Source organism: Aspergillus sclerotioniger (genome assembly GCF_003184525.1).
Source record: "Aspergillus sclerotioniger CBS 115572 chromosome Unknown BO94scaffold_8, whole genome shotgun sequence".
Lineage (NCBI taxonomy): Eukaryota > Fungi > Ascomycota > Eurotiomycetes > Eurotiales > Aspergillaceae > Aspergillus > Aspergillus sclerotioniger.
In genome coordinates this window covers 924,563-945,730 of record NW_020290998.1, presented here as the reverse complement: position 1 = coordinate 945,730, position 21,168 = coordinate 924,563, and the positions used below count along the sequence as shown (strand labels likewise).

The window sequence follows — 21,168 nt, the reverse complement described above, 5'->3', positions numbered from 1 at the left end:
GGTGGGCCTGGACAACAGTACTCTCTCCCCCTCCGCGCTGCCTTTGCTTCTTCTCTCTCGTTGCTTTTCGGACTTCTTACGGCTTTAATCATTCTTTCTGTGCTTGGACTCTGATCTCACTCACTCCTTCTCCCTATATACCCACTCCCCCTCTATACCCCCACCTTTCCAATGCTTCAAGTTCCAGTGCGGGAGCACACCAACGTGGCCTCCACCAAGGCCGTGATCTTGGTAGGTGGTGCAAGAGATCTCATTTTCTGGTTTGTCACTGACGGAGTCTCTCCTAGGTTGGTGGCCCGTCCAGGGGAACTCGCTTCAGGCCTCTGTCTCTAGATATGCCCAAGGTTAGTTGCCCCTCTTTGTCTAAGCTATCTCGCAAACCCCAAGCCCCCCGCGCGAAGCCCGAATTCGTCAAACCGCAAGCTTCGCCATGGCCACCCACTCACACTTTGAACCTCTGTCTAGCCCCTCTTCGAAGTCGCCGGCCACCCTATCATCCACCACTGCCTCAAGGCCCTCGCGAAGATCCCCGACATCCGAGAGGTCATTCTCGTCGGTTACTACGATGAAACCGTCTTCCGCGACTTCATTAAGGACTCCGCCAAGGAATTCCCCCAGTTCAAGATGCAATACCTGCGTGAATACACAGCTCTGGGCACCGCTGGCGGTCTCTACCACTTCCGTGATGCCATCTTGAAAGGAAAACCCGAGCGCATCTTCGTCCTGAACGCGGACGTCTGCTGCTCCTTCCCCCTCGGCGAGATGCTGAGATTGTTTGAAGAGAAGGATGCGGAGGCAGTTATCCTCGGAACAAGAGTCAGCAACGATACGGCTACCAACTTCGGCTGCATTGTCTCCGATTCCCATACTAGACGGGTGCTACACTATGTTGAAAAGCCCGAGTCGCACATCTCCAACCTCATTAACTGCGGTGTCTACCTCTTCGCCACCGAATGTATCTTCCCCTCCATCCGCAGCGCCATCAAGCGTCGCACCACCCGGCCGCGCCTGTTGTCCTACCCCTCGTCCGAGAACCTTGAGTCCTCCTTCATCGCAGCGGAGGATGAGGCTGAGAAGACCGAAGTTCTCCGTCTGGAACAGGATATTCTCTCCGACCTGGCCGACAGCAACCGCTTCTTCGTCCATGAGACGAAGGATTTCTGGCGCCAGATCAAGACAGCCGGTTCTGCAGTCCCCGCCAATGCTCTTTACCTCCAGAAGGCATTCCAAGCCCAATCTGATGAACTCACTCCCCCTTCTGCTGCCATCGTACCCCCCGTCTACATTCACCCCTCCGCAACGGTTGACCCGACTGCTAAGCTGGGCCCTAACGTCTCCATTGGACCCCGTGTAGTCGTGGGTGCGGGTGCTCGTATCAAGGACTCGATCGTGCTGGAAGACGCCGAGATCAAGCACGATGCGTGCGTGATGCATTCGATCATCGGCTGGAGCAGTCGCGTCGGCGCCTGGGCTCGTGTTGAGGGCACCCCGATCCCCGCGGCTAGCCACTCTACCAGCATTGTCAAGCACGGCATCAAAGTCCAGAGCATCACCATCCTGGGCAAGGAGTGTGCCGTGGGAGACGAGGTGCGGGTACAGAACTGTGTGTGCCTGCCATACAAGGAGCTGAAGCGCGTATGTACCCTGGTTCCCCGAGAATTCTTACCCAGACTATTCTGCAGACAAAAGCTAACAAATTCCAGGACGTTGCCAACGAAGTTATCATGTAAGATGAGCATCTGACGGTTTTGGATGTGATGGAATATTTGTTGTGATCATCCCTCTATCTCAGTTTACTGTTCTGGCTACTCGTTATTGATTGTCGAATTGCCAACCTATATGCTCTAGACCTAGCTTCTAGAACGGGACATGGATATATGAGTCATGCGCCCGTGGAAAATACCAAATAATATGCTAATATATCTTGCCAAGTTGATCTTCGACCTGAGTGAGTGGCAGAACTTCCCCAAGCACTCCCTGTATATGTAGATTTCCGGTATCTATCATGATTCACACAATAAACTATCCTATATGAAGACAAGATTAAATGACATCGCTGAAGACAAGAAATCCCTGCATTACGCCCGCCAGCATATGGACCTATCCAAGTCAAGGAACTATACCATTTACAATGCAAGATCGTAACACATCATTTTGAATATCATGAAAGCCAAGGAGGCTTCCAAGCACAGGCATTGGGAAGATGATTCGATCCCCAACGGGCCGCGTGATTCGTTTTACACGCAAAGACAGTAAGTAGTTAAGTATGGCTCACGCGGTCACTTCAACGATACGCCGCCGGGTCGTAGCTCGTCTGCTCTGAGGGGTGGCTGTATCCCGAAGACGCCCCATAAGCACTAAATCTCACTCTTGGCTTCCGACGCTGACCCTGAGCCGGCGCAGTGTCAGGGTACTCCTCTGCTTCACCAGCATGTTGCTGCTCCAAGCTGCTAGCTCCGTACGCCGGCGGGGGAGGCATGCGCTGACTGGGATGGTACATCGGCTCAGGGGCGTTCTGGTACAAATCTTCGGGGGCATGGGGCTGCTGGTTGTACAGGGGTTCTTCGGACGGGTATGGACCAGCGCCACCAGACATGGCGCTGCTGTAGCGGTTGTGCATCTTGTAGTCATTTAGGGCGGTGCTACTGGCCATTGGATCGTATTCGCCGAGACGGGTTTGGCGTCTGTAGACCATGACGTCGAGAACGGCGCCGGCGAGGTGGGCGGTCGCAGCGACAATGGTGAAAGTGAATAGGGCTTTGTAGATCCGGCAGACGTTGATGCCGGTTGAGGTTCCCCAGTAGGTGGAGTTACAGGTTGTTAGAATCGTGTGCGACATGCTCCAGCTTAGAAGGCCGAGGGCGATGAGCCAGAGGACGAGGACGATGCTGTTGGTGGTGAGGTTGAGGCGGGGGGAGAGGCCATAGCAGCAATGGGTGAGGGTGGTGAGGATGAAATTTAGGAGGGAGAAGACGGTCGCGATGACGAGCTGAAACGGAGATGAGATGTCAGTGGGGGATTTGGGGGGGGGGGGGGGGAGGTTGTTTGTTATCTGCATGGGTGGCTTACAATGAGAAAGGCCCAAGGGAGTTTGTAGTTGCCGCTATGCAGTTGGACAATGAATACGGCCAGGATAATGCCCACGATGAATGTAGAGATCAAGCCAGTCGCACGAATGGTATGAAACGGGATCGGAGGGTATTGGGACGGCTTGACAGATGCTCGGGACCTCATGATGGTGGTGTTGGAAGTGCTGCGATCGAGACAATTCCAGTCGCGGCGGGTGTGGGGATCAACGGCGTGGTATGAGATCGAGAAATAAAGTCGTCGATAAACAGTTTAGATGCCGATCCGCTGCGGAATGAATGCAGCTCGAGGTGAATCGGGGGGCCTCATGTACGGGGGTATCTGGATCTGGAAGAAGAAGAGAGCAGAAGATGGGAAGTGGCAGAAGACAACAAACAGGAGAAAAGTCAAAGGCAAAATTGCCAGGATCAACAACAGAGGGCAGTAGGCATGCGAAGAGCAAAGCCTCGCTGGGCGATCGCGACTCCACTGCGGGTGTTGCTAAAGAAAGAAGCGGTTTGGGGGGAAGATGACGCCGCCGCTGATGAATCTGCCCCGGTAACTGTGCGTGGCTCGCCCACGCCGTCTCACCAGTGGGCCATTCCGAACTTTAACTCCTCTCCACGGTCCACCAGGACATCAGACCGTGTCAGTCCAATTGATCCTGGTTACGGTGATGCTGATGGTGCCTGCAACCCGGCTGACAGTTTATTTGAGCAACTCGATGTCTGTTCATTGTTGTATCCAGATGGCACGTGCCCGACTCCTGATCCGGCTGAGATCCACTCGGGATGAACCATCAATCATCCCACTCTCAATCATCAAAGAAAATCTGATGGACATTCTACCTTTTCTGCCAGTCTAGTGTTCGATCAAAACCTTATGGGCTACTACTATGTAGTGGGGTTGCTCTATTAGACATCCCAAACCTACCAAATGTCGAAACGCTACGAGCTTATGAGACATTGATCCATCCATCCCCACATCTGCCAACGGTGTCTTCTCTGTAGTCTTGCATAGTGGCACTTAAATAATTCAAATAGATGATAGCGACATTGTGAGTGCTGGCTAAGGCTCCATGATGGATTTTATCTGTGAGACACAAATCATAGCGGCTCGTATCCCAGCCAAGGTATTTCCATAATCTTCCACTCGCAAGCATCGCTGCTGATTAATACATACTGATCACGTCTTATTTCAACCAGTCTTTCATCCATGCGGCTTTCAAGTTCAGTCTATCGTCATCTAAGCTGCATACCCCTCGGGTCCTAATATGGCATCGATTTTGGCAGAAACCACCCCCTTCCATGATGGCGAAAAGAAGATGCACAGCCTGCTCCGCGTCCCTCCACAGGATAACCCCACAGTTCCGTCCCTCAGCTTCGGGGCGGCGTATCTACTGCGAGCGGCCCCTTTGCTAGCCATAGGCTCTCTTGACCAGGAAGGCAGGCCGTGGTCAACCGTTTGGGGCGGAAAATCCGGGTTTGCTAACCCCGTCACTCAGTCCACGGTTGAAGTGAATACCCCGGTCGATAGGAGCTATGATCCTGTAGTCGAAACACTTCTGCACACCAGCGGCCCTGCAGCAACATCAGAAAGCCATCGGAAGATCTGGTCCGGCCTGATCATTGACCTGGAAACTCGCAGGAGAGCCAAGCTCTACGGCAGGAGGATTGCTGGGTCGCTAGATCCTGGAGATCAGTACCTCGCTGCAAAAGAAATGCCAGTTCTAGGGCATGCGGGCATAGCTCATCTGACCGTACATGTAGACGCCAGTCTCGGTGAGTACTCATTTATAGTAACAACTAAGCAATATGCTGACGGATTCAAGGCAACTGCCCGAAATACTTGAACAAGAAACATATCATACCAACCCTTCCAGCGCCAAGGCTCATTTCAAATTCACCTCAGATACCTTCAGAGGCTGTAAGCCTAATTGATCGTGCTGACTGCTTGTTCGTTTCCTCGTGTCACGGAGACATCGACATGGATACCAACATTCGCGGTGGGCCTCCAGGGTTCGTTCGACTCGTATCGAATGCACCTAGCGGTGCTGTCTTTGCTTATCCCGAATATTCTGGCAATCGTCTATATCAGACCTTGGGCAATCTTCAAACGAATCCTTTGGCGGGATATGTCTTCCCCGATTTTGACAGTGGGAATGCGCTGTATGCTACTGGGAAAACACAGATCCTTGTAGGCAAAGATGCAGCCCGTCTACTCCCACGGTCGAATCTTGCTGTACTTGTTACTGTCACAGCAGCTAGGTATGTTGAGAAATCCTTATCATTTCGGGGTGTTGTAGGAGAGCCATCTCCATACAACCCGAGCGTGCGATACTTGGCAACCGAGAAGAGCGTCCCTACGGTATCGAAAGATGATGATCCAGCTGTCACAGCAACCCTAGTCAAGAAGGACATCTTGACTCCTACTATCTGCCGCTTCCGCTTTCGTCTGTCCGACCCGGCCAAGTCCGGAAAATGGATACCAGGGCAGTATGCTACATTTGCCTTCCACGATGAATTAGACATGGGTTATCGCCATATGAAAGATGACGACCCGACCAGTCTCAATGATGACTATGTCCGAACATTCACCATCTCATCCTACCCAGGGCAAGGACTCGGTGCAGCCGAGTTCGAGGTAACTGCACGCAAGCATGGCAACGTGACCAGCTATTTGTTTAGGACCAATGAGAGAGCCGGTCTCGAGGTTCCTCTGAAAGGCTTTGGTGGTAGTTTCCAGATACAGCAAGGCATAGACGATGTAGTCCCTTTCATTACCGGGGGTATCGGGATTACGCCTATTCTGGCACAGCTTCCGGCTCTCGATATCAGTCGACTGCGACTGCTGTGGTCCGTGTCAGTTCATGATATGGGCTTGGTTTTGGATACGTTCCGGCGGATTCCTCCGCTATCTAGCTCTACGACTCTCTTCATCACCGGTGCTGATCCGCACGACGAAAATGTAGGTCAACAGTACCAGACAGTACATCTTTCCGAAGCACGCATTTATCGCCGCCGTATGAATGCAAAGGATCTGGACCTGTCTCTGGCAGAGGTGTGGTACTTTTGTGGCAGTCCCGCCCTCAAAAGTTCGGTCCTGAACTGGCTTACTGGTAAGAATGTAGTTTATGAAGACTTCAATTATTGATGATTACATGTGTTGTCACGGTGGTGTTGTGCTAGGTATTCCGCATTGGAAAAAAAATAAGTCAATTTCTATTTATGCTTTATCGTCCAGACTACATCCTGGTCGACAAAGGATGACGTCTACCTCAACTAATGCAGTGAATCACAAGGTAGCCTTGGATGCCCCTCGGGTCTTCAATTTCGTATGTCCTCATGACCCAGGGCCGGATAATCTTTCTTCATGGAGGCAGTGCATCTTATCTGACCGATAAGTGGTCCGTGCCCCCTGTAATTGCCCGTCCTGACCGCCTGTTCTCCGGTCGGCGCCAACCTATGAAGTAAACATGTCCTTACTTTCTATAACTCTTCACTTCCGAACGGTGCCGTCCCAGAATGGAGCGCCTTCTTTAACCTCACCACTTCTGGGTCCGTCCCACCGGATTAAAACCTTCTTGTGACATTCATATTCACCTCCTCCTGCGACAGGCAGACCAAAATGCCGCCGCCCCGCCGCAAGAAGCCCCTTTCGCTCAGGATCCGACAATGGATCCATCGGCTTCGGACATGGCGCTCACCGTTAAACCTACGAGGCAGCCTGACGAGACTCCGGGCCTTTGAAAAACACCCGCTCTGGGCCCTTCTCCGCCTTTTTGTCCCCTTTCCTTCCTGGAAATTCCCCGTGTCTGATACCGTGCCGGCGATGGAAATGATCGGGAATGAAGAATTATTGCTACTGCGCCATGATAATATGATAGACCTGGAGAGCATCCCGATCTGGCGCGTCCGGGATACTCCCTTACGCTGTGTGTACAGAATGTATGAAGCTATGGCGTCGGGGGTTTACGAGGTACTGGGCACCGAAACGGAATATTTTTGGTATCAGAAAGGCTGGTCGTTGCAGTCGATCAGCGATCCCCGGGACGACGATTCCGTGCGTTACGCCATGATCGCTTGTCTTGTTGAAGAGCTTGTTGTCGCGTTCAACTGGCGCTTGAGTTTAGGAATGCGTCGAAACCGCAAGCACATCATCCGGAAGACGGAAGACGACCCGTGGCCCCCGTATACACCGCTGGTCGGCCCAACATGGACAGACTCTGTTCCCGCGCTCGCAGTCGCCGATTTAGACGGATTACCTGAGCGGTACATATCGAAAGAAGGCAAGCTCGTCTTAGAGGAGGGAGGATTAAATAAAATCTTTGCGCGCCGGAACATGATCACGAATGTCGGCTGGCTTTATACGATATGAACCCCAAGCCCTACGCTACCACATTCACGTCTCAAAGTAGGGGGTCATCAGCTCAAGACAGACGGTGTACATCATTGTCGGATGCAGTCGGCATTTCATAACGAGCCCTTGCGGAGCCTCGACTGTCGCCGACAATCATCCATGATTTGCCTAGTCACCGGAAAGCTTCGCCTACCCTTTGCGAGAGGTTGGGCATGACTTCAGAAAATATTCTCGCCATAGGTTGCTTTGTAAGCGGCAGCCACACAGTTCATGGTGTCGACGTCGGGCAGGACGTCGAAGCCATTCTTATTCAGCGTGCGACAGTACTCCATATCAAGCTTACTCCCCTTCCTGTCTTTCATGAACTTGAGCATTGCCACGGCGTCGGCCAGATCCAGCTCCGCCTTGCGCCCTCGCTCCGCGCAGTAGATGCGCCGCAGCTTTCTCTCCAGGGCCCATTCAACCGGAGCGGCAAGCACGAGCAGGGTGCCACTGCCCCAGAGGACAATGTTCTGCTTGATGGCGTCGTCCATCAGGATCTTCCTCGTCTTCTCCGTAACGAACACACCCACATCTTCATTGGCCCAATCTTCCATGTAATGCGCCTCGTTGGCGACTTCCCGGATGGACTTCTGCAGCGGAATCTTGATGTCCTCGTCGTTGGCCCATTCGGGGTCGAGGAGGAAGTCCATGTCCGTAGTTGTCTTTCTATTCTTCAGGTACATGACGGAGAAGAAGCCTCCGGCGACAATCATTCGGATGGGGGCGAAGGCCATAATCATCGGATCGGTGCCGAGTTTAGCGTCCAGCAACCTCAGCGCTAGGGCGATTAGACACCTTCGTTAGCCCGGGACTGCCATGCCACGCACTCACCTTTGTGGAAGTCCTCCATGTCCAAATACACCTTGCGCTTCGACATGGTGCGCACAAAACGGCGAGGAAACCGTTTTCTTTGGACTGGCGAGGACAGTAGTGCTGCGATGCATAGACACACACAAGGGGGTGAATCCGACTTTGGGAAGGGTGAAAAAGAGTGAACCGTGGGCGGTTGAGTGTCCCGCGCCAATACTATTCTGGGGTCAAAGCTGGAGCCTGGGGGGGTTCCAACCCTTAAATAAATCCGGTGCAGCGGGTGCTTATGTCAGGTCCGTGCAAGGTGAAGACTGCCTCTCTCTGCTCCGGTCAACATTGGGCTGTCGCGGCATGGCAGGCGTGCAGCGCATTAGTTGACACTTGTCGGCGGTTTGCTCAAAGGGCCCTGGAGGGTCCCTGCCAGCTGGGCGAGGCGTCGGATTCCACATACCGCATCTAGCCCGATCGGCATCGGATACGTGGATTGCTGGATGTATAATGCATGGATTTGCTATATCGAGTGATCGACTGTGTCTAGACAGCTGGATGCGTGGAGTGCCATGTGTCGCATACGTGTATCAGGGGTAGATATCATCACCAATTATCATTTGTAAATAGTAACAATTCATATCGCATTGCAAAGTAACCAGGTATCTAGATACTGCGTAAGGATCTAGATTGCGTCCATGAACAGAATGTCAAGTTGTCAACCAACCATTGCGTGATAAGCCCGGTGGGATTTCTCCGCAGCCCGAACACGCAAAACGCGTTATCGGCTGCTGCCTCCGCATCGCCTCATACTTATTACCCTCTCCCCTCTCCGACACCTCATACCTACAACAATCCAATACCTGTGCACAATCCCCCAATCCACCAATTCACCTCCATCAATCACCACCTTCCCCCCAAAAGGGGTCCAATCCAACCCGGACACCCACCAAACAACAACAACCCCTCACCCAACCCAACCCAACCCCGCGCCAACACCAAGCTCACCACCATGTCCACCTACGAGGCAAGCCCCAATCCCCTTCCCCCCTTCCCTCCCCCTAACCACCAAATCCCACAAAACTAACAAGCACCGAACCAAAAACAGTGGAACACAACACCACCGACCCCTCCACGACCAACACCACCACCACCCCCAACGCCGCCGCCGTCCCGACCTCTCCACCTTCTTCTCAGCCCTGTCCGAGATCTCCCCCGACGAAACCCACTCCCGGACCCGTCCCCATGCCGTCCCTATTCCCCGAGACGTCAGCGCCGCGTTCTATTCCCTAGCCGAGGCATTGGATCTGATGCGCAGAGAGGGTGCGGGTGCGGGTGCGGCTCCCGCGGAAGGACATGGACTTGAGAATGAGAACGAGGATCTGCTCACGCAAATGATCTCGCAGCTGTTGTCTTCAGCGGAGATGCCCCCTAGGGAGGTCGAGGGGGTGAGTGAGGAGTTTTGTGATGGTAGGTTTTCTTTCTTTCTTTCTTTTGATTGTGGGGGTTTGTGATGGTGGGGAGGATGTGGTTGTTGTTGTGGTTGGCTATAGATACTGGAATGAATGGAATGCTAACTGTAAGCGATGGTACAGTCCTCGATCGTGTCCCCCGTTCGGCATTGAAGCCCGACCAGGTCTGCCCGATATGCAATAACCCTTTCTTGGAGGATCAGTATCCGCTTGTGGTGCAGTTGCCGTGTCATCCGACGCATTTGTTTGATTTGGAGTGCGTGAGGCCGTGGTTGAGGTTGCGGGGTACGTGTCCCCTTGATCGGACGGATTTTGCCAAGCAGGAGAGGGAGAAGGCTGAGGCGAGGAGGAAGAAGCCGGTTGAGGATGAGGAGGAGGAGTGGGATGGGATGTATGGTTAGAATTATGAGGTTGGGTTGGTAGTGGAATGTATAGAAGATAAAGTGGTTTGTAAAGTGAGGGGCGGTGCTGGTGATGTGCGTGCTTCTCGTGGTATGATATCTAGCTGTTTACGATTTGGATACTCTGTTCTGTACATGAAGCTCATCACCAGGGCTAACGCTTCTCCTGCCCGTCCTTGGCTCGGATGGCCAGCTTGCCTGCCTTGTCGATGACGGCTTCCAGTCCGCTCCGTTCCAAAACTCCTCCCTCATCCTTCACCACTTCTCGGGCTTCCAGCTCTTCCACCATCTTCTGGTTCTCACGGTTGCCCTCTAGCAGGAACTTCAGACACATCACTGCATGTTCCTTGATGTATGGGTTGTGTGCGTCAAAGTTGGTGCACGACAGGATAGTTTCGACACCGCCGTAGCGACGAATTTGGTCCTGGACCTCCGGACACTTCCAGACCAGAGACGAGAGAACGAGCACGACGAGCTTCTTGAGGTTGCGCCATTCGAATTCGGACGGATCTTCGGTGATCGGCGGCGATTCGGCCCGGGACCCGGGGCCGGCATCAACAGGGTCGGGATCACCGGGATCGTATGGACGTTCGACTGCAACCGGTGCGGGAGCCGTGTGCTGGGGCTGGTCCTTGGAGGGGCTGTTGCGTCCAAGAGTGAGCGAACTCAGCTGGCCCTTGGGGATGCTGGCTTCGAGCTCCTTGATCAACGTCACCAGGTCATAGACAATCTCCCATTTGACCAATAGATTCTTCCAATCATTGTTTTCGGTAAGCACAGCGAAAAACTCCAGGAATTGGTAGACACCTTCGTAGACCCGCTCCATGTCCCACAGGTTCAGGGGAAAGTCCTCGGGCAGAGCCCGTTGAGCCCGAATCTGACCCTGGAGATAGATCAAGGCGCAGGTCTCGGGGATGATGTTGCCGCGGAATATCGTGAAGATGTACCGGACGGTAAGAACGTCGACCCGCGAGAGTGGTGCCGGGCTCTTGGTCGCATTGGGCTGCGTCGATCCCGTAACCGATGCAGGGGAGTATTTGGCGCGGAAGATGTGCGTGAGGATCTTGACGACGACTGCCTGCGCCGGCGAGATGATGTCCTTCGGCTGTCCAAAATCGGAGTAGGCATGCGACATTAGACCGTCTCTCAGAACAGCATCCATGATCTGCACCATCATCTTGAAGTAGAGTTCATCATCCGGAAGGTCCCAGGCAGCGATGAAGATCAGCAGCTCGCGAAGCAGATTCCGACCGGTCTCCTGGGTGAGCAGAATATGACACCGGAGGGCCTGCATATTCCTCGAGCCACTTCTCTCTCCGCCCTTCAGTCCGAAACTATCCACAATACCAGCCTGGATGATCATGGGCAGAGCCTCAATCTCCGCAGGACCCAGCACCAGTGGAATATCGGTCAAGAGACCCCGCTGTTGGTCGCCTGGCCGGCCTCGGTAGTCGTCGTCATCCTCATCATCCTCTTCCTCTTCCTCCTCCATACTTCCATCCGCAACGGCCTCCAAGCTGCGCGAATCGTCGTCGCCAACCGTGCCTGCATCACCGGTATCATAATCCTGATCACCATCGGCAATCTGGGAACTCTCCTGTAGCCGTGCCATCAGTTCATCTTTCGCCTCCTGCAGTGTTTCCGCGGCCGACTGTGCAGAGCGCGGCATGCTCATATCTTCCTCCATGACAAACGCATCGCCTCCCGAAAGCGCTCCGTATTCACTGAGGTCGGGAAGATCGGTCCAGCAGACCCGTGGGAATCCAGCTGTTGCACTGCGGTCAATCGTAACAATGGCTTTCTTGCGGGGCGGCTCGTCTTCCGGCAGGGCAGGTGGAAGGTCCTTGGCTCGGTCCTGAAGGTCAGACCATCCATCCACCTTGGCTCCGAGAATAGCAGTGAGCGCAGCGCGGATCTCCTTCACTTGTTCGGGGTCCTTGCCCATTTCCTGGATGGCCGTCAAATCGCGTCCGAGAAGCTTCTCCATGTGATCCTTGATGTTGGCAAGCAGTAGCATGGCTGCCTCTTCCTTGATGGTTGCAGGCTCTCGCGGGAAGTTGGAAATTGTCTCCAGGAGCAAATCTTCGGCCGTTTGGTCGTAAAGGGCCCTTATCGGCGGGTTTACTATCCTCTCTCCAGTCTTTACGATGGGCGCCATTCCCTCTTGTTGATTGCAAGCCGGGTCAAGGGGCTCCCGGGGCTGAATAATGTTGGAGTCCCCGGTAGAATGGTATCCGAACAAGTCTAACCACAGGACCATCTTGCGTTGTTCGTTGTGCATGATGAAATTATGCAGGAACTGCAGACAGGTAATGAGAAGGCGCTTGTAGAGGTTGACGACCTTCTGCCAGCGCTCTTCGTTCCTCGCATTGGTTTCCCCGTCAAAACCTCGCGCAGTTACTCTAACACAGGTATCTACCAGAGCTAAGATCCTCTGATCGAAGCCTTTCTCCGCCGCCATGTTCTGGGCCTTTTTGGTGGTGGCGAGGAGGTTCCGGGCGATCGTACAGAGATCATTTAAGCGCTCAATGTCCTTGACTAGCGAGAAGTAATTGTAGGCTATTAGATTGGAGGAGGAATGATCGTAGTTTGCCGTTGGCGGGCTCTTCCAGGCAAATGATTGGGATTCTAGGACCGGGATCGCCTTCGTCAGTACGTCTGTGAAACCTTGCCATATATCCGGAGAAAGGCCGAGGTTATGTCTGTTATGCAAGAGGTAGTCAGTACGCAGAAGTTTCCTCAAATGAGGGGCAAGCAGTGGCCCGGTGGAGGCGGTGCCGGCTCAAGATAAGAAAAGGAAATTGTACCTGACATCGCTCTCCTGGTGCGTCTTGTATAGAATTTGCTTCCCAGCAGAGAGCATGTGTTCTAGTCGTTTGTCGTCAATCATCCCGCGGGTTTCATAGTGGCTCAGAGTCCCCGTCAAAATGACCTTCAACATGAGCTCCGCGGGGGTGCATTTCGGTTTGATCTCCGCTGCCGTGCGGTCGGCCATTTTGACGTCGCTTGCAAATCTCTGCAGTCCAAGCAGCCGTCAAGCGTGAACCGCGCACTGGTCGTGAATGGTGTAGGAAATAAGAATGAGGGACGTCGGTGGAGAAAGAATCATGACGGTTGAGCGGGAATTTTTCCGGTCCGGGGCTGGCCCGCCAACTGCCCTTTCGGGTAACACTACAAGCATGCCGCTCAAGTGGCCAGTGAATGAAGCAATGTCTCGTTTTCATGGTCTATATACACTGAAATGGAAGAAATGGGAGAAGGCGGCATTCACTTAGGACACCTTTGGTCGAATACTCAAGCCAAGTATGTGGCGCAAATTGTTCCAAAATCCCAGGTCATAGATGTTGTCAATCTCCCTCATACTCTGCACTTGAACCCACCTCCGGTCAATAGGAGCGTCCCTGTTGCTCGGCTGATTGATTTCGTTGGAGAGTGGGGACAGCAGGCACCCTTCTTTGGGCGGCTCACCATCCGTGAGCACGAGGACCTGCTCACTGCTTACTGGCCAAGATGATTGAGCGCTTTGATATTCAGCCAACAAGGGCGAGGTGCTGTAGATCTCAGCCTTGGTGGATTTGAAAGCCATGCCATCTGCAACATCTTCTTTCCAGTCCGACCACTTGGAACTCTCGTTGGTCGTCATACCAGCCCAGATGAGATAACTGTGGTATACGAGAAAGGCTGCCGCTAGCGGAGCTGTCATAGACATCAGCAAGGTAATTGCACCGATCCGAAGATCAGCAGCGATGACTACAGCCCATATATTGCAAAAAGCGGTCCAGGTTTGCCGGGTCGTTCGCAAAAGTGAGTCTGGCGGTATCAGCTTATCGTAGGTCTGGTACAGGAGAGTGTACCCGAGACATGAGCCGTAGATCAGCATGATACATAGCGACAAGATCATAGATAGAAAGTAGTGGTAGTTGTGCAAGCCAACACAATTCATGAGCCAGACACAGTGATGGTCCTGGCGCGAAACGCATGCTTTGCAAATGCCGCAATGCTTACTTCGAGCCGGCTTGACAACATGACAGGTGCGGCAACGCTGTCCCGGATGGAATATGACTCTATCATATGGATAGCGCTCCAGTTCCATTGCATGATTCTTGGGAGTGATGAATGACTTGGTGGTGACACTGGCATACAATAATGCATAGGGCAATGTGGCAAAGATTGGAATCCAGAAATGATGGACGGTAGAAATCCTAGACCATGCGCTCGGGATAAACATACACTGCCCTGCCACCATAAGCGAGGCGAAGAATATCTGAAGAATGAGGTCAGCGAAGAGTCTCGAATACCCTCACATGTGACGAACAAGAATAAGCGGGTGGTTCTCATGCAGTATGTAACTGCCGGAGCGATTCCAGCAGTACGTCAACCAGCCATTTAATAGCCGATTGTCAAGATAACATAGCCCATTTGGGAGGTGTATCCAAAGGGCTCTATGAAGTACACCAATGGGGGTTTTGCTACAGCAAGCATCTATCAGTCATAGCCAATACAACAGGATGCTTCAGCTTACCGGAACGCAGGGAGTCTCCCAAACAGAGCCACAAAAACAAACCCAGAAATCCCCAGGATCGCAATTGCTATGGTTCGCAGGGCTCCCATCGTGACGTCCAAGTCGCAGCTTATCTGAGAGGTCAGTCTGTCGCCCTCCCTTTGCCCTGATATGTGGCGTATTTCTTAAATATCGCGACTCTAAGATAATAAGCAGATACACAACTATGCCTTGCCGCTCTGTCAGTTAGACCAGAGTTGTCATTGTAGTCGACAGGCTTTGGCGCCTGGTTGCATTCACAATGGCCATGGCCGGACTGCTGCCGTCCAAGTGTCCGCCGGCTATTTATTTACGAGGAGATCCCACGTGATCTACTTTCCTAACAGGAAGAATTGGGCGTCACTACTGCGCATCTCGCTCGCCATCCTCCGAGCATACGCTGGATTCTGCCACTGATTCCTGATGGTATTATTAGGAAGGCCCCACGCAACTTAATGGTTCTGGACCCATGCTAGGAAGTCTAATCTTTGCCTTCCCCTTTCTTTGTCTTCACTGAGTTACTCGACGCGTGGGCACGTTGGCACGTGATCGCGTGTTGTCGGATAGCGGCCGGCATTTGTATAGCAACAAGAATCCAACAATTAGGAACTCCGCATTGTAGGCTCGACGATTCTATAACATAATGGCTGGGACAAGCGCTAAAGAGGATGGTGCTACAAGCGAAGCAAGTCCATCTCTCTTCCAAGGGAAACAATTCTGGTTGTCGCACAACATTCCCCAAAGGAACCGGTTCAAGGAAATTATTGAGGTATCACCCTCTATCTAGTGCTAAACTGTTCTGAAAGCTGATTTGCTTATGGCAACATGGTGGCATCATACGGTTACATGAGAAGGATGCGGACATCAGATTGGTCGATCACAAGAGGAAGAACCTGCCTTCTGACGCGTACGGACTTTTGCTCTCGACCTCTGATCATGACTTACAGGCTATAGGTACTCGTTCAGATTTGTCGAAGACTCATATCGCAAAGGAAAGTTGCAAAATTTAGAAAGCTACAGAGCTGGACCTTCTGCAGCACGCCCGGTAGGGGCTACTAATATTCCCACAAGAGGACATAAAGTCTACTATACTCTCGAAGATGACCAACTCCTCTGGGACTGGATGCAACGTTACGAGCAAAATCCAAAGGCATCTATAAGAGGCAACAAGATATATCAAGAACTGGAAGCAAAGGTGCATTGAACCCTGTCCTGAAAACAACCATCAAAATGAAGTCAAACTAAAAGCCAACGCATATAGAATCCTAGACACACTTTTCAGTCCTATCGAGATCGATATCTGAAGAAGCTCAAAGGGCATCCAAGACCAGGTGGTATGCCAGCACCCACGGGCCCACCTGCATTTAAAAAGGACCCCACCGCAACTCCACCTGCTCGCGCGCCTCGATCTGAGTCTCGCGATAGGTCCCCCGGGGGTCCCGAATCTACTGCTATCAAAGGGAACGAAAAGAAAAGGAAGCGATCTTCAGGACCAAATACGCCAGATGAAGAGCGAGCTGACAGGGTCAACGAGCCAAATTCGAAGAGAAGGGCCATCGATGTTAACAACAACCTCCCGGACCCTTTTGTCTCCCATGTTGAAGCAGGAAAGGCTGCAAAATCACAGGACATGCCGCCTCCCTCAACACCACGCAATATTCAGAAACAAAAATTGAAAGCAAACGAGACAGGACAACGTGGGGTGCCTAAAGAACAGCAACCTTTAGCTCAGAGTCCTTCTCTAGCGGGCACCTTGTTGCTAGAGCTTCCCTTCTTGCCATCGGATGATGAGCCGGAAGAGGACGAATCTGAGCAGGACATTGACACGTGGATCGATGATCGTCTCCGAACGGGAAAAGCGAGCAGTGAGGAACAGATACTCGAAGCGTTGCGGTGCACTAGTATGGATCCACATTTAGCTGACAAGGTCCTGGCTTTCTTGGTAGATGGAAAAGCCGTACCGGATAATATGCCAGGGGTATGGACTCCTGAGGACGACAAGTGTGTGGAGGGAAGTGAGACTCGAGGCATTCAACGAGTCATGGAGAAGCATGGCTCGGAGGCCTTCAATTCCCGATGGGAATACCTTAGCATGGCCAGAGCCGCTGGTCTTGTAGATACCCACAAATAGAATTGTCGCAAATTGGACAGTTCAGGGACGCGAACTAAAGTACATGAAGACTAGGACGCCCAAGACGAGACACAAGGAGAGAAAGATCTGGAAACAAAAATTGATACCAAAAGTAAAGGAATGGTGTGCACAGGCTCATGGAGGCCTGGAGCTACTGATCCAAACCCCATTATGTTCCTCATCGGTTCTTCTTCGCAGGAGACCCCGATCGCAGTCCAGGTCAGGACCATTGCTCCAAAGGGCATTATCTTACAGATAGGATAGATAAAACCCGGTGGTAAAACTCCACCAAAACACCCTATATGCGTAATCCTTCAACTATTTGGCAGATAAGCCTATCGTAAATTAGAAGATGATAGATGAGAATCCCGGGCTCTAAAAAAAAAAACCGACAGGCCCAACTTGACTGAGCTGGTGTTTCAACCATCTTTGAAGACCCTTTTGTGAAATGTTAGGTAAAGTTTCCATTATGTGGTAGTGAAGGAGATTACTCACAGGTGCGATTCGTAGAATGCAAGCATCTTGATGCGCATTAGCCTTGACAAACAACCGCGATCCTCGGGGATCTTACCTTCTTCGGGCATTTGTCGTAGCACAGCTCTATGGAAACCTTTGACTTTTTGCCGTTCTTCCAATTGAGAAACGCGAGCAGATTCGATGTCCCAGGCTCGCGTATAATTGTCTCGACGCTGTCGACTTCGCCCTCCCAGTTCCGAGATTTAGGCATCCATGTGCTTGTCCCGTCACTTTCATTGCCCTCATTGTCATCAGCTTGCTCTTCATCTGGAGTCTCCGTGGCTGTTTCGGCTCGTGACTTGCGACGTTTCTTCGGTTCAGGCATCTTCTCAGGCGTTGACTTGGGGGGCCTTCCCATTGACTTGCGCTTCTTTGGTTGTGCTTGCGGCTTCTCGGGGCGACCTCCCAGCTTACGGAAGTACTCGTCAAGTACTTCCTTCGCGCCTTCTCTAAATACAAGCAATCAGTATCGTCTCGGATGTACAAGTCAGCGTCTGGTAGCGTACAGGTTCTCTTCTGGCTCCAGGGTCATATCAGCGGGGTCGTCGTAACCATGCCACTTGACCTGTAGAAGTAGATCGCCCTGTCCCATCATTAGCCCAAGCACACCCTTTGGGTCAATTGAGCAGGCGGTCGTGGAGGAAGCTGCGTACATTCTTCGCCCATTCGTGGCTCACAATCTTTTCAACAGTGTATCTACTCAAGTCAATAGCCGCTTCGCGACTAGGTCACCTCTGTGCCCACTCACACGTCTTCCTCGGTCTCCTCTTCCTCGTCCTCATCATTCTTTGTAGCAGAATTCCGCTTCACTTCGGCGGCATCGTCGTACGGGATCGACTCGCCAGTCGACTCATCGTCGGACATGTCAGGGACCGGGGCTTGGAGGGAGTCAGCTTGACGGGCGCTCACAGCGCGGAATCGATGCATCACCACTCACGAGGCATTGTCCTGAAGGAGGCGAGGCTAAAAAGTCGGGAAAACAACGTGGTGGATTTCGCGAGAAGGGGGCCCCACAGTCTATATCGATTAGAAGGAGAATGACAGCGGAATGGACATAAGGGACGGGGCACAATGAGGGAGCTGAGGTTGCTGTTCCTTTGGGCGCAGACGAAATGCCGAGTCGCGCAGGCGCGCGGTGGAAAACACGCTATACCCGATATGGAAAGCAGCTCACTAGCCCGCTTTGGTCATCTCCAGAATTTCGAATTGCAGTTGTGCCTCCAAGTCCCTCCGCCGTCTGGTCCTCTGTCTCCCCACCTCCCTCCGATCCCCTCTCGCCGGAGTCTTCTTGTTCCGTTGACTCCTCTCGCGCGCCCCTTGCCGGCTTTCTTTCCGATTCTTTGAAGTGGGCTTCCTGCCAGGTGGCAGACCGTCAACATGGCGATGCGTATGTTTCAAGATACCCCTCACTCGGCATCACCTATACTAACATTCCTGTGTCTCGGTCTGCAGAGCTTGATCTCTCTCAAGGTTGGAACTTACGCTGCCTCAGTATAACTCTTACTTTCGACTTCGATCGCTGACTGTCACCTCAGCTTCTGTGATGAAAGATGAACAGGGCCGGCCATTCATCGTCGTTAGGGAGTACGTTTCGATTCCCGATCCATCTCATACAAACCGGACGGTTTCCTTCAGGGCAGGCGGCTAACATGGTTTTCCTCCGCAGTCAAGGGAAGAAGAAGAGAGTGCATGGCAACGATGCCGTGAAGGCGCACATTGTCGCTGCTAAGACTGTCGCCAACATCGTCAAGACCTCCCTGGTATGCACCGTCATAGGCCGGCAGAACAAACAGACGTTAAGAAATTCCTAGGGTCCCCGTGGTCTCGACAAAATCCTGATCTCCCCCGATGGCGATATTACCGTTACCAACGATGGTGCTACCATTCTCGGCCAGGTTCGTCCTTTGCGCCCCGCAAGTACACCCGAGATATATCTGACTTTTTGATTTTGGGAAGATGGAAATCACGAACAATGTGGCCAAGCTTTTGGTCGAGCTGTCGAAGTCTCAAGACGAGGAGATTGGCGACGGAACGACCGGTGTCGTCGTCTTGGCTGCGGCCATGCTGGAACAGGCGTCCGACCTCATCGACAAGGGCATCCACCCCATCCGGATCGCCGACGGATACGACCAGGCTTGCGAAATTGCCATTGCACAACTCGATAAGATCAGTGACGAGATTCCGTTCTCGAAAGAGGACACTACAAACCTCCTGAAGGTTGCCAAGACCAGCTTGGGTAGCAAGATGTATGCGGACTCTTCTCTTTCCACCGTGGCCTCCCTGTGCTGACCACCGGACAGTGTTTCCAAGTCCCACGACCAGTTTGCCAAGATTGCCATCGATGCCGTCCTCTCCGTGGCTGACCTCGAGCGTAAGGATGTCGATTTCGAGCTGATCAAGGTCGACGGGAAAGTTGGAGGTGCCCTTGAAGACTCCCTCCTCGTCAAGGGTGTCATTGTCGACAAAGATTTCTCCCACCCCCAGATGCCAGACGAAGTTCGGGATGCTAAGTTGGCCATCCTGACCTGCCCGTTCGAGCCCCCGAAGCCCAAGACCAAGCACAAGCTCGACATCACGTCAGTCGAGGAATTCAAGAAGTTGCAGGACTATGAGCGGGAGAAGTTCACGGAAATGATTCAGCACCTGAAGGATTCCGGAGCCAACCTGGTCATCTGCCAGTGGGGTTTCGACGATGAGGCCAACCACCTCCTGCTCCAGAACAAGCTCCCTGCCGTTCGCTGGGTCGGCGGCCCTGAGATCGAACTGATTGCCATCGCCACAAACGGTCGTATTGTTCCTCGCTTCGAGGACCTGAGCTCGGAGAAACTCGGAACCGCGGGTCGTGTTCGTGAGATGACCTTCGGTACCACGCGGGAGAAGATGCTCGTCATTGAGGAGTGCGCCAACAGCCGTGCTGTGACGGTGTTTGTCCGCGGAAGCAACAAGATGGTCAGTTCAAACGATGTCGACTTAGAGTACACACCACTAACTCTCATTAGATCATCGACGAAGCCAAGCGTTCGCTTCACGATGCTCTTTGCGTTGTGCGTAACCTTGTCCGCGACAACCGTGTCGTTTATGGTGGTGGTGCTGCTGAGATTGCTTGCTCCATTGCTGTTGAGGATGCTGCCGTCAAGGTGTGTAAATCTCTTCGAAGACCCACTTATACTTCTGTTAACTGTTATATCCAGAGCCCCGGTATCGAACAATATGCCATGCGCGCTTTCGCTGACGCCTTGGATGCCGTCCCGATGGCACTCGCCGAGAACTCTGGTCTGAGCCCGATTGAGACCCTGGCTTCGATCAAGTCTCGTCAGGTCAAGGAGAACAACTCCCGTCTGGGTGTTGACTGCATGTTGACTGGCAACAACGGTAAGTGATATGGGAGTCTCATCTTGACATCAGGCTAATTTTTTTCCATAGATATGAGAGAGCACTTTGCCATCGATCCCCTGATCGGAAAGCGGTCGCAGCTGTTGCTTGCTACTCAGCTCTGCCGTATGGTCCTTAAGGTGAGTCCCCTCTGCTTTGCTGTTCATGCCAGCGCAACTAACGACGACAGATCAACAACGTCATCATTTCGGGCGATGACGATCAGGAATTCTAGATTTCTTGTATACAGGTTTTTGTTTCGATGGCTAAAAGTGACACACACTGGCGTTGCAGTCATGCGGAATCGATGATACTACATATAGTTCTTGAGGTAATCAGTCTGGGTGATGCTATGGATAACATGTCAGTTGCATAGAAATAGTGAAATGACAGAAATGACATTCATCGGGTTCCAGTAGGCGGACATATCCCGTAGGAATAGTAGACTACATCTCTAACCACAGTAGTACT

At 52.5% G+C, this 21,168-nt stretch overlaps 10 protein-coding genes across 10 annotated transcripts; 6 read left to right on the top strand and 4 right to left on the bottom strand.

Moving 5' to 3' along the window:
• Positions 1 to 5: 5 nt before the first annotated feature.
• On the top strand, positions 6 to 1,964 carry BO94DRAFT_488644 (mannose-1-phosphate guanylyltransferase). Its single transcript, XM_025609070.1, has 4 exons — positions 6 to 231; positions 288 to 344; positions 466 to 1,635; positions 1,704 to 1,964. Exons 1-4 carry the CDS (start codon positions 172 to 174, stop codon positions 1,728 to 1,730), a joined length of 1,314 nt encoding a protein of 437 aa, XP_025469653.1. The 5' UTR covers positions 6 to 171; the 3' UTR covers positions 1,731 to 1,964.
• On the bottom strand, positions 1,927 to 3,716 carry BO94DRAFT_488641 (uncharacterized protein). The gene is made up of 2 exons (XM_025609069.1): positions 3,070 to 3,716; positions 1,927 to 2,989 (listed from the first exon to the last, which is right to left on the bottom strand). The coding sequence occupies exons 1-2, from the start codon at positions 3,232 to 3,234 to the stop codon at positions 2,285 to 2,287; spliced, it is 870 nt and encodes a 289-aa protein (XP_025469652.1). The 5' UTR covers positions 3,235 to 3,716; the 3' UTR covers positions 1,927 to 2,284.
• A 623-nt stretch (positions 3,717 to 4,339) lies between these two features.
• On the top strand, positions 4,340 to 6,219 carry BO94DRAFT_544618 (putative oxidoreductase, FAD-binding; the record flags this gene model as incomplete). The annotated part of the gene is made up of 2 exons (XM_025613189.1): positions 4,340 to 4,847; positions 4,898 to 6,219. 2 exons carry the CDS (start codon positions 4,340 to 4,342, stop codon positions 6,217 to 6,219), a joined length of 1,830 nt encoding a protein of 609 aa, XP_025469651.1.
• Positions 6,220 to 6,534: 315 nt separating this feature from the next.
• BO94DRAFT_383818 (uncharacterized protein) lies at positions 6,535 to 7,540 on the top strand. Its single transcript, XM_025607279.1, has one exon. The coding sequence runs from the start codon at positions 6,694 to 6,696 to the stop codon at positions 7,441 to 7,443; it is 750 nt and encodes a 249-aa protein (XP_025469650.1). The 5' UTR covers positions 6,535 to 6,693; the 3' UTR covers positions 7,444 to 7,540.
• Positions 7,541 to 7,643: 103 nt separating this feature from the next.
• Positions 7,644 to 8,344, bottom strand: BO94DRAFT_461288 (uncharacterized protein; the record flags this gene model as incomplete). The annotated part of the gene is made up of 2 exons (XM_025607920.1): positions 7,644 to 8,245; positions 8,299 to 8,344. The coding sequence occupies 2 exons, from the start codon at positions 8,342 to 8,344 to the stop codon at positions 7,644 to 7,646; spliced, it is 648 nt and encodes a 215-aa protein (XP_025469649.1).
• A 431-nt stretch (positions 8,345 to 8,775) lies between these two features.
• BO94DRAFT_555086 (uncharacterized protein) lies at positions 8,776 to 10,138 on the top strand (the record flags this gene model as incomplete). Its single annotated transcript, XM_025613770.1, has 3 exons — positions 8,776 to 8,861; positions 9,374 to 9,735; positions 9,861 to 10,138. 3 exons carry the CDS (start codon positions 8,776 to 8,778, stop codon positions 10,136 to 10,138), a joined length of 726 nt encoding a protein of 241 aa, XP_025469648.1.
• Positions 10,139 to 10,223: 85 nt separating this feature from the next.
• BO94DRAFT_513052 (uncharacterized protein) lies at positions 10,224 to 14,943 on the bottom strand. Its single transcript, XM_025609829.1, has 5 exons — positions 14,661 to 14,943; positions 14,454 to 14,607; positions 13,419 to 14,402; positions 12,946 to 13,154; positions 10,224 to 12,840 (listed from the first exon to the last, which is right to left on the bottom strand). The coding sequence occupies exons 1-5, from the start codon at positions 14,747 to 14,749 to the stop codon at positions 10,293 to 10,295; spliced, it is 3,984 nt and encodes a 1,327-aa protein (XP_025469647.1). The 5' UTR covers positions 14,750 to 14,943; the 3' UTR covers positions 10,224 to 10,292.
• Positions 14,944 to 15,321: 378 nt separating this feature from the next.
• Positions 15,322 to 17,295, top strand: BO94DRAFT_617613 (putative transcription factor Rap1; the record flags this gene model as incomplete). The annotated part of the gene is made up of 4 exons (XM_025616834.1): positions 15,322 to 15,447; positions 15,485 to 15,585; positions 15,633 to 15,873; positions 15,940 to 17,295. The coding sequence occupies 4 exons, from the start codon at positions 15,322 to 15,324 to the stop codon at positions 16,807 to 16,809; spliced, it is 1,338 nt and encodes a 445-aa protein (XP_025469646.1). The 3' UTR covers positions 16,810 to 17,295.
• Positions 17,296 to 17,300: 5 nt separating this feature from the next.
• On the bottom strand, positions 17,301 to 18,269 carry BO94DRAFT_544612 (chromo domain-containing protein; the record flags this gene model as incomplete). Its single annotated transcript, XM_025613188.1, has 6 exons — positions 17,301 to 17,330; positions 17,381 to 17,774; positions 17,832 to 17,908; positions 17,979 to 18,021; positions 18,074 to 18,203; positions 18,263 to 18,269. 6 exons carry the CDS (start codon positions 18,267 to 18,269, stop codon positions 17,301 to 17,303), a joined length of 681 nt encoding a protein of 226 aa, XP_025469645.1.
• A 288-nt stretch (positions 18,270 to 18,557) lies between these two features.
• Positions 18,558 to 21,107, top strand: BO94DRAFT_533360 (chaperonin-containing T-complex subunit CCT5). The gene is made up of 11 exons (XM_025611313.1): positions 18,558 to 18,712; positions 18,778 to 18,795; positions 18,861 to 18,909; positions 18,992 to 19,085; positions 19,137 to 19,220; positions 19,282 to 19,571; positions 19,626 to 20,274; positions 20,325 to 20,462; positions 20,517 to 20,697; positions 20,749 to 20,837; positions 20,888 to 21,107. The coding sequence occupies exons 1-11, from the start codon at positions 18,703 to 18,705 to the stop codon at positions 20,930 to 20,932; spliced, it is 1,647 nt and encodes a 548-aa protein (XP_025469644.1). The 5' UTR covers positions 18,558 to 18,702; the 3' UTR covers positions 20,933 to 21,107.
• The last annotated feature ends 61 nt before the right edge of the window (positions 21,108 to 21,168 follow it).

Excerpts from the sequence above, each read along its gene's own strand:
- BO94DRAFT_488644 (XM_025609070.1), top strand. The coding sequence starts at position 172 with ATGCTTCAAGTTCCAGTGCGGGAGCACACCAACGTGGCCTCCACCAAG. Across the intron at positions 232-287 it reads CCACCAAGGCCGTGATCTTG|GTTGGTGGCCCGTCCAGGGG; the intron begins GTAGGTGGTGCA and ends AGTCTCTCCTAG. Across the intron at positions 1,636-1,703 it reads CATACAAGGAGCTGAAGCGC|GACGTTGCCAACGAAGTTAT; the intron begins GTATGTACCCTG and ends AACAAATTCCAG.
- BO94DRAFT_488641 (XM_025609069.1), bottom strand. The coding sequence starts at position 3,234 with ATGAGGTCCCGAGCATCTGTCAAGCCGTCCCAATACCCTCCGATCCCG. Across the intron at positions 2,990-3,069 it reads TCCCTTGGGCCTTTCTCATT|CTCGTCATCGCGACCGTCTT; the intron begins GTAAGCCACCCA and ends TCTCCGTTTCAG.
- BO94DRAFT_383818 (XM_025607279.1), top strand. The coding sequence starts at position 6,694 with ATGCCGCCGCCCCGCCGCAAGAAGCCCCTTTCGCTCAGGATCCGACAA.
- BO94DRAFT_513052 (XM_025609829.1), bottom strand. The coding sequence starts at position 14,749 with ATGGGAGCCCTGCGAACCATAGCAATTGCGATCCTGGGGATTTCTGGG. Across the intron at positions 13,155-13,418 it reads GCTTGAGTATTCGACCAAAG|AGATTTGCAAGCGACGTCAA; the intron begins GTGTCCTAAGTG and ends CTTGGACTGCAG. Across the intron at positions 12,841-12,945 it reads CACCAGGAGAGCGATGTCAG|ACATAACCTCGGCCTTTCTC; the intron begins GTACAATTTCCT and ends CTTGCATAACAG.
- BO94DRAFT_533360 (XM_025611313.1), top strand. Across the intron at positions 20,463-20,516 it reads TTGAGGATGCTGCCGTCAAG|AGCCCCGGTATCGAACAATA; the intron begins GTGTGTAAATCT and ends TGTTATATCCAG. Across the intron at positions 20,838-20,887 it reads TCTGCCGTATGGTCCTTAAG|ATCAACAACGTCATCATTTC; the intron begins GTGAGTCCCCTC and ends TAACGACGACAG.